This window comes from Wasmannia auropunctata, unplaced genomic scaffold, assembly GCF_000956235.1.
Source record: "Wasmannia auropunctata unplaced genomic scaffold, wasmannia.A_1.0 LD283143.1, whole genome shotgun sequence".
Lineage (NCBI taxonomy): Eukaryota > Metazoa > Arthropoda > Insecta > Hymenoptera > Formicidae > Wasmannia > Wasmannia auropunctata.
In genome coordinates, this window is record NW_012079747.1 from 4,410 (window position 1) to 23,723 (window position 19,314).

At 34.4% G+C, this 19,314-nt stretch overlaps 4 protein-coding genes across 4 annotated transcripts in view; 2 read left to right on the forward strand and 2 right to left on the reverse strand.

Annotated features, from left to right (window-relative positions):
• The first annotated feature begins 208 nt into the window (after window positions 1–208).
• On the forward strand, window positions 209–2,489 carry LOC105461596 (cyclin-K). Its single transcript, XM_011708096.1, has 7 exons — window positions 209–544; window positions 696–827; window positions 909–1,014; window positions 1,120–1,177; window positions 1,295–1,467; window positions 1,557–1,703; window positions 1,958–2,489. The coding sequence occupies exons 1-7, from the start codon at window positions 326–328 to the stop codon at window positions 2,368–2,370; spliced, it is 1,248 nt and encodes a 415-aa protein (XP_011706398.1). The 5' UTR covers window positions 209–325; the 3' UTR covers window positions 2,371–2,489.
• A 118-nt stretch (window positions 2,490–2,607) lies between these two features.
• LOC105461597 (proteasome assembly chaperone 1) lies at window positions 2,608–4,087 on the reverse strand. The gene is made up of 5 exons (XM_011708097.1): window positions 3,832–4,087; window positions 3,635–3,714; window positions 3,391–3,554; window positions 2,991–3,183; window positions 2,608–2,871 (listed from the first exon to the last, which is right to left on the reverse strand). Exons 1-5 carry the CDS (start codon window positions 3,927–3,929, stop codon window positions 2,687–2,689), a joined length of 720 nt encoding a protein of 239 aa, XP_011706399.1. The 5' UTR covers window positions 3,930–4,087; the 3' UTR covers window positions 2,608–2,686.
• Window positions 4,088–6,219: 2,132 nt separating this feature from the next.
• Window positions 6,220–13,075, reverse strand: LOC105461598 (flotillin-2). Its single transcript, XM_011708098.1, has 8 exons — window positions 12,954–13,075; window positions 12,186–12,482; window positions 11,501–11,733; window positions 10,971–11,090; window positions 10,660–10,874; window positions 10,373–10,556; window positions 10,076–10,222; window positions 6,220–9,890 (listed from the first exon to the last, which is right to left on the reverse strand). Exons 1-8 carry the CDS (start codon window positions 12,982–12,984, stop codon window positions 9,861–9,863), a joined length of 1,257 nt encoding a protein of 418 aa, XP_011706400.1. The 5' UTR covers window positions 12,985–13,075; the 3' UTR covers window positions 6,220–9,860.
• Window positions 13,076–13,772: 697 nt separating this feature from the next.
• The window catches only part of LOC105461602, an 11,098-nt gene continuing 5,556 nt past the window's right edge, over window positions 13,773–19,314 (forward strand). The window contains exons 1-5 of the mRNA XM_011708105.1: window positions 13,773–13,909; window positions 16,174–16,403; window positions 16,518–16,769; window positions 16,933–17,507; window positions 17,711–18,577. Coding sequence (XP_011706407.1) covers window positions 13,878–13,909; window positions 16,174–16,403; window positions 16,518–16,769; window positions 16,933–17,507; window positions 17,711–18,577 — 1,956 coding nt within the window. The 5' untranslated portion in view covers window positions 13,773–13,877. The remainder of the gene's footprint in view (window positions 13,910–16,173; window positions 16,404–16,517; window positions 16,770–16,932; window positions 17,508–17,710; window positions 18,578–19,314) is intronic.

The following is a 19,314-nucleotide window of genomic DNA, read 5'->3' on the forward strand; positions in this document are numbered from 1 at the left end:
GTAAATCGTAAGCCGTAAGAAATTGACCAGTCACAATCGAATATGAGAAGAATAATCGACTGTGATTGGTTAATTTCTTACGGCTTACGACTTACTACTCTCATTGTAGATGGACCTTAAGTGTTAGGCATAGTTGTAATATTGACCAATCACAATCGAAGAATATTTGACTGTGAATATTTGAACCGGGTTTTATTTCCATTGTAAACGACTCTTAAAAAGTGTCAAAGGAATGTCTACTGAAACATCTTGACAGTTGACATTAAATGTGAGGATTTAATAAGTGTAGCTAATATTAAATCTCCCGTTTTTAAGTGATTTAAACATGCCGTGCTGGTATTATGAAAAGAAAGAACTTCGCAACACACCGTCTATTCAGGATGGTATCGATTACGAAACAGAATGTAGATATCGAAAAGAAGGCGCACGTTTTATAATAGATACTGGTACAAAAATGGATTTAGGTTATAACACAATGGCAACGGGTGTTGTTTATTTTCATCGATTCTACATGTTTCATTCGTTCAAAAATTTTCCACGATATGTAAGTGCATTTAAGTGCGCATATATGTATATATATTTAGTATATTATGACTATATAAATTAATTACGTGTGTCAACATTTGTGTGCATTAAGATATAGTATATGTCTCGGAGTCTCAAGAGTGACATTATTATCTCTGATCTATATCTAGGTAACGGCTTGCTGTTGTTTACTCTTAGCTGGCAAAGTTGAAGAAACTCCAAAGAAATGTAAGGACATCATAAGGACTGCCAAAACTTTAGTATCGGAACAAAAATTTATGACGTTTGGAGAAGATCCCAAAGTAAATTATTCATTTTATCCTGAAGAGATGTTTCAATGTGTAACATTTGTACCTACATCAAGTTTTTTTTTTTCTTTTCAGGAAGAAGTTTTGATCTTGGAGAGAATTTTATTGCAAACTATTAAATTTGATTTGCAAGTGGAGCATCCATATAGTTATTTACTAAAATATGCAAAGTGTTTGAAAGGTAATTTAAATGTTGCATTTATTGTAAAATTATATAGAACATTATTACTAGATGTTTTATCGAAATGTATAGATGTTTTTAAAGAAAATTTTGTTCTATTTATAGGTGATAAAAACAAGCTACAAAAGATGGTACAAATGGCCTGGACATTTGTTAATGATAGGTATATGAATATATAAAGCAATAATAAAAATATTATTGATTGCATTGCATTGCACCTGTTATCCTACGTATTGATATTTTGTATTAACAAGATCGTATTGTATTGTTTTGCTTTTAGTTTATGTACCACTTTGTCGCTACAATGGGAACCAGAGATAATAGCTGTTGCTCTAATGTACTTGGCAGGAAAGCTAAGCAAATTTGAAGTAGTAGATTGGGTTGGAAGACAACCGAAACATTTACGATGGTGGGATATGTTTGTTGAGGATGTTACTATGGATCTTTTAGAAGGTAATCTTGTACCATTTCTATTTTAGTGTTTTTGCTATTGTCTGTTATTACAGATCATTTATAATGTCTAGTATGTTAAACATTTCTAGATATTTGTCATCAGGTATTGGATTTATACTCGCAAGCGAATAATGCAAAACCACCAGATTCACCACCTATGATACCATCCAGCGAAGTGTGCAGAGAACGATCCGTTACTGCTACTACTACAGAATCTGCATCTAATACACCAAATGGTAAGTAACATTCACAAATGTATCGATTGCATTATTAAAAGTGTATGATAATGGCTGCGTTTACTTTGGCGTTTACAGCTTTCGTAACATCACTTTATCCTTGTTGTTTATTAAATATTAAATAAGGACAAATCATGCTTACAAGTAAGCTGTAAGCACAAACCGAACGCAGTCTTTGTGTGTGTGCGTGCGCGTGCGTAACAGAGCATATATTAAGCACTATAAAATAGTAAGGAATGTAACGAATATTACAGTTACGCCTGGAAAGTCTTCTAAAAGCATTGAAGCATCGACAGTTTCTGCAAATGGATGTCCAGCTACAGACATGGCAGATACAATAAAACCAATAGACACCTCAACAGCACATTTTCCCACATACTCGACGAATTTTGCATCTAACAATACAAACTATCCACCGGCGTTTCCACCTACAAATGTTTCGGTTCCTCCTCCTCCTCCTGTGAATACAATGAATCATATCGTACCAACGATACATCACATTGGATCGTCCGCTGCTATTCGTCCTACTCCACCATCAGCACCGACTACTAATCAAGCAGCTTTTCAACCATATTCCTATCCAACAAACGCGTCGTATTTTTCAGCAAATAATCCAATTCAGCCACCAGCCGCGCCGCCACGTAGTTATTATCCACCGCAACCATAATGAAAAACAATGTATTGCGCGCGTTCAATGTAAACTGTATGAGCGTCATTATCTTGATTAAATTTCAGAATAGTGAAGACGTTACTAATTTAATTTTGTGCGTACTTTTATATCTGTACTTTTATATTTGCGCTCTTATCAACAGTATACGATTGTAAACTTTTTTTGTATAAATGAAACGATTTCTTCCTCTTTTCTTTCCTCATAACTTTCAATATGTAACGAAACAGAGGAGAATTAGCATGATCGGTTTATATTTATATTTAACTTATCGGTTCAGATATCGATCACAAAAGGAACAATAATATAAAACGTCTCACATGTAAAGATTTCCTTTACTAAAAGAATTTTCTGCAAATTTGGGTTGCTGTAATTTACAGGGTATTTCATCAGTTAAAACTTGTAAGATCGGTTCTGCGCATTTGGAATCCAATATGAAACTGTCGATATATAATATGTATAACTTGGCTGGTGCGCCAATGAGTTCGGCAAGAGATAAGACTGAAACAAATAAATAATGATGTTGATTCTATCGCACATTGATTTTTGTACGACATCCTTTGTATACATGTGGTACACGCAGCTCAAGTACGCTATGTGTAATGCGAATAAATACCAACCTCCTGCGCCAACTCCAAATACAATATTTGGTTGTTCCAATAGTTTAATCCCACATTTTGTGATATTCGCCGTTTTGGTTGCCAGTATTCTTAAAAACGAAGCAGTCTCTGGGACATTCATACTCTGGAACTGTGATATATGACGACACACTATTGAAATTATACTCTCTGAACTTGTTAACAAATCATATATCTGTAAAGGTAAATACATATTCCTTAGATTTATTAATTTACATGTTGATTTATATGTCGAAAGATAAAAGCACTTTTAAGTATATAACATCAGGTTTATGTTACATATATGATATAGCGCTTAAAAGCGCTTTATCGATAAAAATGTGTTTTGAATAAAAGACAGGCCGAACGATATGAACGTTATAGAATGTTAATCAATACATACCTGGTTTACAAATTCTCCAGTATTTTTTGTGTCAAACTGTGATAAAATTATACATATGTATATTTGTTTGTCAATTTGATAAATGGCTGAAACTTTTTTACGATTTTCATTTTCTATAACGCATGCTTCTTTCATTTTAGAACACAAACATTGTTCTACAAACGCTAAAATATAAAACAATCGGTTTTTAATTTAATAATATAACAAGAGTTGGTATATGGTTTAGTAAAAGTATTAATATTACGAATTAATGGATCTCCTTCCATTACGATCAACTTTTGCATAAATTCTGGTTTTGTTTTCAACCAGCGAACGTACAGCTTGCTGAAATGAAATCAGGAGATCACTTTTGGATTATTACACGCATAAATGAGTAATGAGTGAGTTAAAGAATAATCGAAAAATTATAATGCATTGACATGCATTGTAATTTTAACTCACGGAGAATGTTCTATATAATCAGCTGATTCGTATTCGTCTTCATCATCCCAAAATGCTCGCGATGATGGAAATATTATTTCTCCAAAGTGACTAACCATATTTTAATTCAACCGTGGAAATCTCCTAAATTGTGTGTATCGATTCTTTCCTTACGAAACAATTAACTATTAATCGTATCGACCGACGATGATGTGTTGAAATTAAAATAATTAAATCGCGGCGTCAGCGTTCTCTACCATAAACCACGTATATATATGAGTGCATTCACTAATGCTGGATGTGCGGCAACGCTTGCCGCGCCGCGCGGCGGAAGTTGTAGCCAATCAATTTACCGATTTTCTCTTTTGCTCTTAAGAGAATAGCGATAAATTGATTGGCTATAACTTCCGCCGCGTCGCGCGGCAAGCGGTGCACTGTGCATCCAGCATTTAAAGCATTGAAATATAATACGTGCCAATTAAGATTCTCTTTTCAATTTTCAGCTTTGATTTGAAGCTGTATGCCGAATAATTAATATATTATACACATTCATGTATAATCACTCAATTATCTATAATCGCAGCATTATTAAGAACGAATAGGAAACGATGAGGTACGTGATATATATTTTGCGATCCATTTATTAAAAATATGCAGTAACTTCACATCGTGTATTCCATTACTTTCAGTTAGAGTAGAATATGACACAATAATATAATATTGTCCTCTATCTACGCAGGCTGTCCTCGAGGCGCTTCTAGCACATAACTTTCAAAATATACATTATCCTGTGTTCATCGTTTACAAAAGATTCATTCTCTCTCGGTAATTTTGAATTTCTAACTAGAATCATAGACTTTCCTTCTAAGATATTTTTATTCTTTTGGTCAGTTATTCAGAAATGTGCTGCAAACTCTTAACGCAAGAATTTATATCAAGATCAATTAGCGACATATATGGCACAACCACACGCGTTGACGAGTATCACGTGGTTTACGTGGTATAGAGATATATTCTTCTTAATTAAATTGAAGAGACTTGTACTTGTTTGCAATGTAACATAAACAACACGAAACACAGTGTCAATCGCGACAATAAATTCACATAGAATGCATATGCTATACACTACGTACATAGCGGTTTACAATTATTTTAAGGTATTCATTATTCAAAGTATCAAAGTATCTTTAAATATCACTCGAGGTAAAATTGATTTCAAAGTAAAAAATTATATATATATATATATATATAGAGAGAGAGAGAGAGAGAGAGAGAGAGAGAGAGCACAAAGTGCAACTTATGTATATCAGTATAGTTTTTATACACAAAGATTTTTAATCACGTGAAACATGTTGCATATCAAAGAAGGTATAAGCTAAAGTTTATATATATATATATATATGTGTGTATGTATATGTATATATACATATATATAAAATAAACACGCGCGACAAGCTCAGAATGCAAACTTTGGCAAATTCTAATGTATATCGGTATAATTTTTACACAGAAAAATTCAATTATCAAAAATCTATTTTATTGCTCGACACACACACACAAAATTTATTGCGGCGTTAGAATAATGTTGAGTTTAATATGTGCAGATTGTAGCAAAATTATATCAAGTTTCACGTAAAAAAGAGAATTTGTTGGTGAAACAATTGGCAATTGCAACTTTTTTCAATATCTTCCGTAATATAACTTATACGTTTTTACGAAACACACTTTTAAATAATTTTTATTTTAAACTGACTTATCTATAATACACATTTAAAGACCATAATTAAAATGACAAAAAATTGTATTTAAACTACAACGGTACATTTGCTTTTATATTTTTCGTTGTTGTGTATATATAATATGATTATTTCTTTGGAAAACTTTAATATAACTGAAAAAAAATATATATATAGGTATATATATATTGCAAAAAGTGTTTAAAGAAAATTAATACAATACAAATATCTATTTTTTAGAAAGAAAAACGGTACACGAAAAATGAAATATGGTCCATTAAACGTCCTGCATTTTGCATTAAACATTTTTCGAGTTCGCGACAAGTTGATTTCTCTCTCTTTCTCTCTCTCACGCACGCGATGAATGTAATTCTACTACAACTGACTAAAAACGGCAACGCTTTTGCTAATAAGAGAACGGCGATAGAAGGTTTTTACAAAAAATGTGCACTCTTCGATACACGATATATATGGTCGTGGCGATTTTGAGAAAAAGAGAAAAAAAAATAGGAAATGTGTTACAAACACATACATTTATCATTCACAAAGGATGGAATTAGCTGAACTAGTAGATACTATAGAAAATCGAATCGCTCTTGTGCTTTGGCTATATACAAAAAAAAAAGTAAATCGAGCACAATCGTAGAGTATAGGTAGAAGCGATACATTCAAATCGAGCATAATTGTATTTAATTTTCAAAGTACTACATAATAGAGCACTATACCATACAGAACACATTGTGCATCACCGCAAAAAATTTTTCGTGATTTGTTTTAATATTAAAGAAAATTCAAATAGAGTATCTTTCGCATAAATACCAAACAAATGGCTCAACATGGCCTAATATCCATTGTCCACATTGCATAAATGCAATTTGATTTAACTAGACTCAAACGACGAACACGATCTTTCTCTTAGCTTAACAAGGGCACGGTTAATGCGAAACGTCCTCACGATTGTTATATAAGCGTTATTTTCTCTTTGTGGAAGAGAGAAAGATAAAAATAGATACAAGTATGTATTAGTAAAAGTACATCTCATCAATAAAATATATGTAAACAAGGTTAGTATGTGTTAGTATGTATTCAATCAATATTAACATTAATAATATGTAATCAATTAATATTAGATCAAAGACATCAATAAATGTTTTAACTGTCTATTAGGAATATTTTACTTAAAAGTATAGGTATCTCCTATCGACAGAAATCGGAATACTATGCATGGTTCATGTTATTGTAAAAAAAAAAAAAAAAAAAAACCAGATTGGACGCCTCGCAAGAATCTGATTCTGGCACGATGATAATTATCGTCGATTATAATATAAGCCGATCGGATTTGTCGAAAATTCGTAACTATTCTAAATTTGTATGTGTTTACATTGTATGTACTTTCTCGCATTGACTACTCATCGGAAAAGAAAGAGGTTTTACTTGCACTAAATTCTTAAAAAAATAGATTAATATCTTTTATAATAGTGATATTTCTTTCATTTCTCTGAGATTACAGAAATATTTCATATTTTAATTTGACGCTTCAGAAACGATATCGATGCGAAAGATGCGTTTAGTTAATTTATGACAGCTATTAAAAATCGCAACTACATCTTAGGAGAAAAATTTCTGCTGGATGACACTAGAGTTTCAATCAAGTTTAGTCAAGTTATTGTTTCTTATTAAACTTTGGACAGGGAGGCTTTGACATTTCTTTTTGTACTGATCTCTATTGCATTAAGCGTTTTGGGAAGACCTTTCTGTTTAATAATCTTATATCTCTTGATTTTCCTTCTCAATAACAACAAATATTGATGAAGAAATATTACTTACATGTACACATTGAACATTTTTAATTGTGAAATGCTATTACTTATTATATAAAATAATATTATTAAATATACGTAAGCAATGTAAAAATAGTTGTACATACTTGAGTGATGAGAGACACAAGAACAAGTGATAAATGTGTCCGCTCTACATATGCTTTAGCATCTCATTTCTCACATTCTACGTAAATTTATAAGTCGCTTTAGTCATAAAATTGAAACACATAAGTATAGAATAAATCTAGAAATCTATAATACAATATAAGAAAAATATGTTTAACTTGCTTTTTAATTAAATTATCGTTTTTATAAAAACATTCAAGAAATAAATGAAGAAACGAGGTAATACGAGGCTATATATGTTAGTTAGATTCATAATTTGCGCATATACAGTAATCAATAAGTTACTGTAAAAAATAATATCGAACTTTTATTCAGATCATCCAGTTTTCTCTCCCAGGAAATCGATATCGTATAAATTGGCACTTGTTCAGCTTGAAATACCGTTTTTTCGTTTTAATGCTGTGAATCCGATGCGTGGTCAATCGAGAATATATCACGACGTAATGTATATTAAGCATTCTCTTTAAATTGCGCTCGCGTAGCGCGCTTTCCTCTTCTTTCTGTTTCACGATAATAGAAACTCTTTACGACTATTATACATACGTGACTAAATATATGTACAGCGATTACAGGTGGCGGCAAATCGCGCACGTACTGAAATCGCGTTAAACATCTATTCTTTTACTTTTTCTTTTTTCTTTTTGTTAAATCACTTAATTATGTTGAACACAATGATATCGAAACACTCTTAATCATGTGGATTATATTCAAACTTTGAGAATGTCTATATAGTGATTAGTGTGTGGCTGTATTCATTGTATTCTAACGAGTCAAATGGAATGCATAAATTGATTATTGATATTACATAAATAATGGTTTACGAAACTCGATAGAATCTCTCGTCGAGTAACTCAATTTGGTATTTTTTTCCTTAGCGTAAAATAAATTTATCATAATACAATAACCGTTATACAACCAAAAAGGGGATCAAGTGTATATATTGACGTATATTTAGTAAGCTGAAAATAAAGATAGAGAAAATTTTTTTATACAATATTCATTTTTCAATCATCAAGAAAAATGATATTAGATATGAAAAATTTATGTCTCTTCAGCGATCTTTGCCGCGATTGTTTTTCATTCCGAAAAAATGCACAATATTGATACTCGCATCTCTCAAAGTGTATTGTTGTTGCTTTTTCGCGATTACGATTAATTATCTCCTTGCATTTACTTTGTGTGAGCGATTGTTATTGCATTGCTTTGATAATTGTGTATTGAGGTTAATATAGTGTAATAGTAAAAATGAAGTACAAAACATTAAATAGCGTACACGCGAAGCGCTTGTTTGCTAGCATTTCTAAAATTGACCCTTTTTCGGTTGTATTATGAATTACAAGAATATATATATGGGTGTGTGTGTGTGTGTAATACACACGCACACACACTTTAAAATCTATCAAAACAAAAGTATTTATTATAATTCGTCGCAAAATATTTTAGAAAATATAGTTGTGGAAGAAGAGCAAAATGGATTTTTGACACGGCAGTGATTTATTAGGCTTATTTTCCATTTCAAGTATTCAATTGTTATCAATTTTGTGTACCGTAATTAGGAGTTTCAAGTATATGAACTCATTCGATGTCAGTGATTTTCTTTTCTTATCGTTCTTCCAATTTGCTTGGTGCGGTAACAAATAGTTCCCTGATACGCAGTAAAATGCATGCAATGCTACTTGATAAAGATTTATATCTATAGAAATGAACGAACATTAAAATATTCCCTATCTTTCTGATAAATAAAACTCTGTATATCTTTTACACCGTGTAAATTTCGCGTCACTTTATGCATTCCAGTAGCAAGTAGTAGTTGTATTTGCATTACATTCTTAATCGTTTCTATCTTAGGCACGGCCACGGGCAGTGCTTCTTTTTACAAATTTCGAAAACGATCAATATTTATAATTGAAAAAATAAAATATATCGAAACCTTTGGAGAGGATTGTCGCATTTTTGTGTGTGAATATATATCTTTCTCGTGTACCCAATTTGTAATTCAAAACTGCGTTAAATCGCTCGTCCCCTAAATCACGATTACACCATCGGCATCACACCAATAAAATGCAACATTATCGATGCACACGTACATATGTATCGTATTTAAGACAAGGAACGTGCGAGTACGACGCGAGCAACTCGAATGGCTTTATTCACACGACAAGGGATTAAAGAAAAAAAAATTCGCGGCGCTGCTTCGAATGGACTTGAGGTAGAGTAAAATTCGGGTAAGAAGAAAAAGCGGAGAGTGTGTCGTCGATAGATGACAGAATAGCAGAAAAACCTTTGGCAGTATAGATTTTGCCCCTTCTTCAAATCTATTCCAAATTTAATCGCCTGATCGCCGTCCCAGGATTCACATTGTTCGGCATTACTTTGCGCCTGGTATTTTTCCTAACACCTGCATATAGAACAACATTAGTTATATTAATGGACTACGAGAGGTAGTAGTTTTCACCAACTACTAACGCTTAACATCATTTGCTGTGAAACACGTTTCGCCGTGATTTGCTTGCTGACTTTAAGAGACAAATGGGAAAAGGGAGAAACGGGAGCTTTTAGCACAGACTTAGCTTTACAACTTACTTTGGAAAGGTCTACTCCAGTTAACGCTTGTACAGCTGGAGGTACTTGTCCAACGAGACGCGTAAGTTCTCCACTGGTCGCATCGCTTCCGCCGAGAAGTACAATTTCTTCCGTTCTCGCTAATGGTGCCGCGACTTCGGCTGCGATCTGTAGAAGGAGAGAGAAACGTCATTACATCATTACTACAATAACTATGTACATCTACGTTCTAACGGTAAGCGCGCGCATTAATAGTACAATACTATTAATGTGATATAATGTAAATGCAATGCAGTTTACATTACACGCATCGTTTACCTTCGGCAAGGCATTCAGAGTGATATTGAGTATCGCTGCATCGCCGTACTTTTTGTAAACCATTGCTTTCATTCGCATGCGTTCGGCCTCCGATATACCGACAGCTTCTAGAGCGTGAGCCTCGGCCTCTCCAATCAATCGAATTTTCTCAGCTTCGGCTTTTGCTGCACTTACAGTTTGAGTTCTGTAAATGGATGATATTGAAAAGAAAAACAAGTTATATATGTGTATCAAATAAAAATTACAAATTATATCTGCTGAATAAGCGTATTGCGCAAAAATTCCACCTTTTTCCCTCGGCGATTCTTCCCATTTTATAGAATTCAGCTTCGGCTGGTAATCGCACTGTGCTCTGGAGCTCATGCTCCTTTCGACGGACCTCCTGTTCCTCGACTTCGATTTGCTTGCGCCTTTCCACAACTTCTATCTGTATCTCCTCGTTTCGTATCCGCTGTTTTATCTTTGCCGCTTGAAGCTCGTAAGCTAATTGAGCCTCGGCTTTCTAAAGAAATAGAATAAAATAGATACGCGTGTGCACTCTGTAGTGACTTTATTGGAAATACCGCTTGCTCGTGTATTTCGCGAAGAATAAACTTACCGCTGTATTTACTTCTTGATCGAAATTAGCCTTTTGCAATTGGTACAGTCTCGCGTTGTCCTCTATCTTCGTGTCGGTATTATATTTTATGTCCATCGCCGACTTTTCGCATTCCGCTTCCTATTGCAAAACAAAGAAAAAATTAGAATATTGTAGAAGATTAACAAATTAACAAGTTGCAAACTATATAGAACGTCTTGCTGGTGATATCATCTTTCTCTCGGCAAATTGAAATTGATTTTTTCTTCCAACAAAAGTAAAGAAGAGTCGCTGTTTTGCTGCATTCTCGTTCTCATTCCTACACACACACACACACACACACACACACACACACACACACACACACACACTCTCTCTCTCTCTCTCTCTCTCTCTCTCTCTTCTTTTTATAAAATTAAATTCATAGTTTACTTGCTTACTGAAAAAGATACTTTTAAACATGATAATTATATTCAGAATGTAATTTTCGAAAACTTGTCATTTTCATGCGCCGCAACGTATACCGTAAATTTATATAAGACAAGACATACCCTAATGCCAGCATCTCGATTTGCCTCGGCGACGCCTACATCAGCATCTCTTTTAACGGCAGCCGTCTGAGCTTTTCCGAGCGATGTTAAATATTGAACTTCATCGTAAACATCCTTTATCGTGAACGAGAGGATCTCGATTCCCATGCGACCAACGTCCGGTGCGGCGACTTCTCGCACGAGAGCCGCAAATTGATCTCGATCCTTGTAGACTTCCTCCACGGAGAGCGTTCCTGAAGAAAAACGTTATTTCCTTCCAACGAGTCCATCAGAAAAGTATAAATTTTGGCTTAATTACTTATTTTTCGGACAACCATTTTCTTGTTAAATAAGATACAATTTAAAACGACAAAAAAAGACAAATAACAAGTATTTGGAACTTTTCTCATATCTCATATCTCATAAATTACGTATATTATACATTAGATATATTGTACATTAACAAAAAGATTACTTGTACCCGTTTAACATTTTTAATTTAATTAATTCGAAAGCTCTACGTAGAAATGTCAAAAGATACAATTGTGATTGTATTTATTAAAATTTTATATTACAAGTACGTAACCTGCTAATAGATTTAAATGAAAAGATACTAATTGACCGTCTTAACTATCGAGAGATAGTCTCAAGAAAGAAAATGGCAGCATATCATAATGTGCCTAATAATATCTGAAATAAAACGTACCTAGTATAGCTCGAAGATGACCCTCTAAAGTGGACAGAATCGTAGACCTGATCTCGTGAACGCTTTTCCCAAGAAATTGTTCACTGGCAGTGTGTAACAATTCATCGGCCTTCATGATTTTGCATTGTGCTACTCCGGTGACTGTTAACGGTACTCCTTGAGCCGTTTCCACGCTCTCGCACACTGGATTCAGCGTCATCACCTCTAGCGATAATCGCTGTACGTCGGTGACAAACCACCAAGTGAATGCGTATCCGCCGACGATGGTCCTCTTCCTCATGGAACCGCAGCATCCTCCTGTGGAACGTAAAGACGATTTATACTGACAATCAGATATTATCAATATTTGCGATATAATTTTCATCAATATTCAAGTTTTGTTATTGTCGAGTTGCTTTCGGATCAATTTTTTTTTTTTTATAAATTAATTTCCTTTTACGAAAAATCATTGTGGGGAGGGAAAAATATTGGTCCCTAGACTGAAATAAATCAATTTTACGCTGCACCGATTAAGATTGATAACATCCCACGTGTTTAGCAAAACGTACATATTATTGCAAAGTTATTGCGAGATAGGTATATTAAATATCAAGTATTAAAACAGATGAAATCTCTCTTTCTCTTTTACATACGTATACGTACATATGATCTTTTGGACGTATACATATGCATAATCGTACGTGATAATAAATCTCACTCAATAATAAATAATTATAATAGTAAAAGAAAAAGGAAGAGAGAGAAAATTCAGGTTAAAAAAAGATTTACTTTCTAGGATACAACGTTGGCACGATGTCATCGATTAGCTTGTAATTCCGGACGATCGTTAAATGCACGCCTAGTATCGCAATAAGTAGGTCAGTCCCGATAACGGATGAGTAATTCTTTACCGTAAACTCGCAGAGCATTATGGAGTTCCTCTGATCCATCGAGAAAACAAGTGAGACATGTCATGTCATCGTGTGTAATTTTGAAATACCTGTCATAATATTAATTATACATTATCGTTAAAGACGTCATCGCGAACACAGAAGTCATTCTCATATATCATCGTATACCATTGAAATCTCAACTTATTTTAACTAATCCGCTACATGATCTCGATAATAATACTTCGATATTTCAAATTAATTGCTGGGTCTTGCAATGAAAACAATTACTGTCTCAAATTGCCAAGATTTCGGAAATGTGTGTGTGTGTGTGTGTGTGTGTGTGTGTGTGTGTGTGTGTGTGTGTGTATTTACAGTTGAAAGTTGAAAACAATTAAAAACTCTACGTGTATATAATACTCTTTAAGAAAATGATTGATGCAGCCAAAAATCCAGAAAATCAGACAATTGGTCTTTCTTTTGTCTATTTTTAAATATAAATATAATTTTTTTAAAGAAAAAAACTCGTCAAATTATTAAATTTCTTGAATTTTCTTATCTATATCTGTCTTGATGTTATCCACATGTATGTTTCCCAGTTGAAACCAAATGATTTTCAAAGCAGGGAACAATGGAGAATGGAATCGAAACAAGAAGAGAGATCATCGACATGAAATGAACAAGGAAGAAAATTGAGCGAGTAAGCGAGCGAGAGAGAGAGAGAGAGAGATGAATCGATGACCGTTATACGCCGCATTGGCAGGCTACGGGACTGAAGAGTCCGGAAACCATAGCCGATCTTCAATGAGATACCCGACTATACATGCAGGTAGTTGGAGCTGTAGCAAGGTCACGGTCAGTATCACTCCGCTCTTCGTCGAGTAACATCATTTGGATGCTCCAGCTTCTCGTTTATCGATCAGTAGGTTCTATATCCGCGATCTGCTTGTATTTATCTATACTTTTCGGCGAAGTTTTATTTTATTTCAATACAAACACACGACGGAAAAATCATCTCAAATTTTTCACAGATCATCAAAGTTCTTTGCTGAATGTGTTTAGAGTGTAACAAATATAATATGTTCGCTTTGGTGTCAAACTTACGTATCGAAAACGCACGCAAGTAGATCGACTTTGGTAAAACCCGAAAAAGATTCCAAAGAAGGTAGGCGGAGATACGATTTGAGGCAAAATTATTATACGAATAAGCCTTTTAGTTTAGCAGAAGCGACTAAATTTATATTATAAATTTATTCTTTTGGGTATGACAATGCTAAATTTTTATTATACAATTGTTCTTTTTTTCTCTTAACTTTTCACCATATCTTTGCACCTGAAATTTAATTAAAATACATTTTTCATAATGTTATATAATATAATTTTGATGATTAAAGAATAAGATTATTTAACACACACACACACACGCGCGCGCGCGCGCGTGCGCGCGCATGTATGTTAAAAATCACATATTTATATTTTAAAAAAAGTAGATACTTAAGCTCTCTCTCTCTCTCTCTCTCTCTCTCTCTCTCTGATAAAATTATTAAGTTTATAGTATTGATAAGTTTAAAATATAGGTCTAAAATATCAAAGTTGTGACAACTTTGCAATATTTCCATTGTAACGATTCCATATTTACAAGGATTGTTAATAAGTAGAGATGAAGAATAGTTATCAGATTGTTACCCTATTTACATTCATGTAGTTGTTAAATATGCTGCTTTATATGCAGGATATTCCACAACTCGCCTTAATTTTATTCAGACTTTGTGAATCATTATGTCGATTTTTTTTCAATAAAAACATACGAAAAAAATCATTATTTATTATGCAATTCCTTTTTTTATATTATAATATTATATTTTATATCATATATTATATTTTTATAAATAAGTCAAATATATACATATATGAAATAAAATTTAATAAGAGAAATTTTTCTAACTAATATCTTTTGCTCTACGAATAAGACTTTTTTATTATTCGCGTTATCCAATCAATTTTCAGCCGTTGATTCAGAGAGAGTTGATCAGTTAGAAAACTTTATGTTATTAATATATATTCAAATAAAGACATTTAGATGTTATGTTTGGACATAATTTTGTTTCTTACGAAAGAAAAGCATTGCTTCTTCTAGCAGCAGAGAATTACATAGTGTATTCTAAGCGCGTGAATTTTAAGATACGCTGTATAAGCTTCTTTCCTCTTCTAAAAAAAATAAATAACAATAATGAATTTTTCATACAACATAGAAAATTTTTACATAAAATCTTGCAAAATTATAACGGAATGTGATTAAAACTTTTGAAACCGTGTTAATATTTAAGAATGTTGGAAACTTTTTTGGAGTTTGGAAACTCTGGAACGAATGTATACGTTCTCCGCTGTTTTTCGGGAAGGCAAATCAGTACTTTCGTTTTCGAATCATTCGTGTTAATTCATTCGTTTCGTATTTTCCTGTTAAGCAACTTTACATTTCTGCAATTTTTTTATTCTTATTTATAATTCAGTCTCTGGGTTTTTTCCTCTCTCTCTCTCTCTCTCTCTCTCTCTCTTTCTTATTGTGATTTAAGAGCTCTGTTAAACTGCTAATACGTTGACAATATGTATTACAACAATTTACAACAATAAGTCACATATATCATTACAACAGCTCCCAAAAAGAAATCATAGATTTTTTAAAAATAAACATGTATTTTATTTACAAACTTTCGATGTAATATAGATCCATCTGTTGTACCTGATATCGGTCATAATATTATCGAAAAATGATAAAGTGATGCGTTATTATCACTGGTCATTACTAGTAATTAATTTCTTTTAACTTTACAAAAAATGAAAAAATTTTGTTATTCGTTGTATTTCTATTGCTGTTTCTTTGATATATGTGTATAAAAAAAGATACATCAAATATGTGCTCTTACATCTTTCATTTTTTTTTAAATAGAAATCCATCAAATTATTATATATCAAGCTCACTTTTTTTATTACTTCTAAGAAAAAGAAAAAGATTTAACCGAGTGGTGTAATTGTCCATCTGCTCAGTGATATAATAAGAAAATAAATAGCACATAGTAAAATATTAGTAAATTTAAATTCGCGTATGTTATAAATTCCAGTTGTTCAGAAGAAGCATCGTCGGAAAATAAAATGGGCATTGAAAGCTTTCTGGCAGAGGGTTTAACTTCAGCATCCACTAGCGGATTTTCATTGCTCTTTCCAATTCTCGCCGCAACACTTGCTTATTTTCATTATGAAGCTTTGGACAATGAATCGCCGCCAATCGACATGCCCTCAGAGATGCTATTACCTTCGTACCATTTTATTATAATAGGTGGTGGAAGTGCAGGTACGTGTATACATATTCGAAAATCTCGTTATTTCGTAATAACAAACACACATATCTTTCCAAACATACAAGTAAATATCTTTCCTTTGTCACTTTTTTCTTTTTTTGCATTAGGAGCCGTAGTTGCTAGTCGTTTATCTGAAATCGAGGATTGGAATGTATTATTATTGGAAGCTGGCGGTGATGAAACGGAAATCTCGGACGTGCCTCTTTTCGCCGGTTATCTCCAACTGAGCCAGTTGGATTGGCAATACAAAACCGAGCCACAGGGTGATGCATGCCTAGCGATGGAGAATGGCCGTTGCAATTGGCCTCGTGGCAAAGTTCTCGGCGGCAGTAGCGTTCTCAATTACATGCTTTATTTACGTATGTAAAGCTGGCATATTGTTAATGAAAACTCGATCATTAATTATTCAGAGTTCTGGCTTTATTTTCAATAGTTAAACAATTTATTGCTACATTCAAACGAAATTTGATACATTTTTTACAAATGGTTCTGGTCATTAAAGTAAAACATTTTTTATGTAAGGAGGAAACCAACGAGATTACGACCTTTGGGAGCAGCAAGGTAATCCTGGTTGGGGTTCGCACGACGTCCTGCATTATTTTAAAAAATCGGAGGATAATAAAAATCCATATTTAGTTCGCACGCCGTATCACGCGAGCGGCGGATACTTAACGGTACAAGAAGCACCATGGCATACACCCCTAGCGGCGGCTTTCGTCCAGGCTGGACAAGAGATGGGCTATGAAAATCGCGATATCAACGGCAAATTTCAAACTGGCTTTATGATCGCCCAGGGTACAATTAGGCGTGGTAGTCGTTGTTCGAGTGCAAAAGCTTTTCTTCGACCGGCTAGACTTAGAAAGAATCTGCACGTGGCGATGCATGCGCATGCGACTAAAGTGCTGGTGCACCCCAAAACGAAACAAACTTACGGAGTAGAGTTCGTGAGGAATGACAAAGTCTTTCGTGTTCGTGCAACGAAAGAAGTGATCGTATCCGGCGGCGCTGTTAATTCACCGCAACTACTGATGTTATCAGGAATCGGACCAAAAGAACATTTGCGAGAGCTCGGTATTCCTGTGATTCAAGACAGCAGGGTTAGTGCAAGAATTTTCAATTTTTCCAAATCTCTCTCTCTCTCTCTCTCTCTTTTATCTTTATACGTTTGTGTCGTTACACCTTACTAAATAAAGTCAGACGTCATACGTCAGATAATTTTACAAATTAATCAAATTTTCAAGTTAATTTCAACAATCTCCATCTTATTTATTTTTTATACGATTTATTCCCGCGTCTCCAGGTGGGCAGTAATTTGCAAGACCATATTGGCCTTGGAGGACTCACGTTTATGGTTAATCAAGAGATATCTATGGTGGAAAAACGATTGCAGAGCGCCCAGACGGTGATGCAGTACGCTGCGCTAGGAGATGGACCCCTGACGGTGCTTGGCGGCGTCGAGGGTATCGCCTTCGTCAATACCAAATATGCGAATGCTTCGCTGGACTTTCCCGACATAGAGCTGCATTTCATTTCCGGCTCGACAAATTCAGACGGCGGTAGACAATTAAGAAAGGTACATGGATTAACAAAGCAGTTCTACGATGCTGTTTTCGGGCCGATTAATGACAAGGATACATGGAGTGTGATCCCCATGTTGCTACGACCAAAGAGTCGCGGCATAATCAAGTTGCGCAGTAAAAACCCGTTCGATTATCCTCTTATCTATGCAAATTATTTCAAAGAACCGCAGGACATCGCCACGTTAGTCGAGGGAGTTAAAATCAGCGTGGCCCTGAGCAGGACCGACGCTTTCAGGCGATTCGGAAGTGAACTCAACTCACAACAATTTCCAGGATGCGACCATATACCCATGTATACCGATCCATATTGGGAATGTATGATAAGATACTATAGTGCTACGATCTATCATCCTGTTGGTACCTGTAAGATGGGACCATTTTGGGATCCTGAGGCTGTCGTTGATCCACAGCTCCGGGTCTATGGCGTGACTGGATTGCGCGTTATAGATGCTAGTATTATGCCCAGCCTCGTGAGTGGAAACACAAATGCTCCGACGATTATGATCGGCGAGAAAGGGGCAGATATCATCAAGGAATATTGGTTAAAATGGAAAAGCAGATCCGAGGAAAAGATAGCTAATGAAAGATAAGACGAGTCCTCGCGCTCGTTTTCGTGACGACATGTGCGATAATACAAGAGCACTAGTGCCATTGACATGAAATGACTTATAAAAAAACTAGAAACTCTGGACTCTACTACATTTTTTATGAGCCATATTAAGTATAAAAATATCCGAACGTAAATTGTATATTTATAGCATATTTATGTACAGATCTAATAAATACGTTTTCAGAGAGAGAGAGAGAGAGAGAGAGAGAGAGAGAGAGAGAGAGAGAGAGAGAGAGAGAGCGTGCAGGGCGCGCGCGCGCGCGCGCGCGTGTGTGTGTGTGTGTGTGTGTGTGTGTGTGTGAGAAACATGCGCGAAGCCATATCTTCATCGTCGTGGGCCTCACTAGTGCTAAATAACACTACGTTCTAATAAGCATAACTCTTCGAAAACAAATTGTAGAGACCTTAACGAACTCGCGTTCCTCTCGTCTTAAAAACGAGCTCTCACTCGATTCCACATGCCATTTAATTAAAAGATTTTCGATCTCCCTTTCCTCTTCCCCTCGAAGGATATTAAAGTGGATGTTTTCAAAGTTAAATGATCTTTTACATTATATTTTTTTTTGCCATTATAATCATGTATATTTCAATCCAATATCTTGAACCGTTCAGAAATTATTTAGGTGGTTCTAAACTTTTGGCGGTCTCTGTATATGAATATAAAGTGCAACATAGTAATAGAAGCATGTAATGTAATTAAGATCGGAAGAGCAC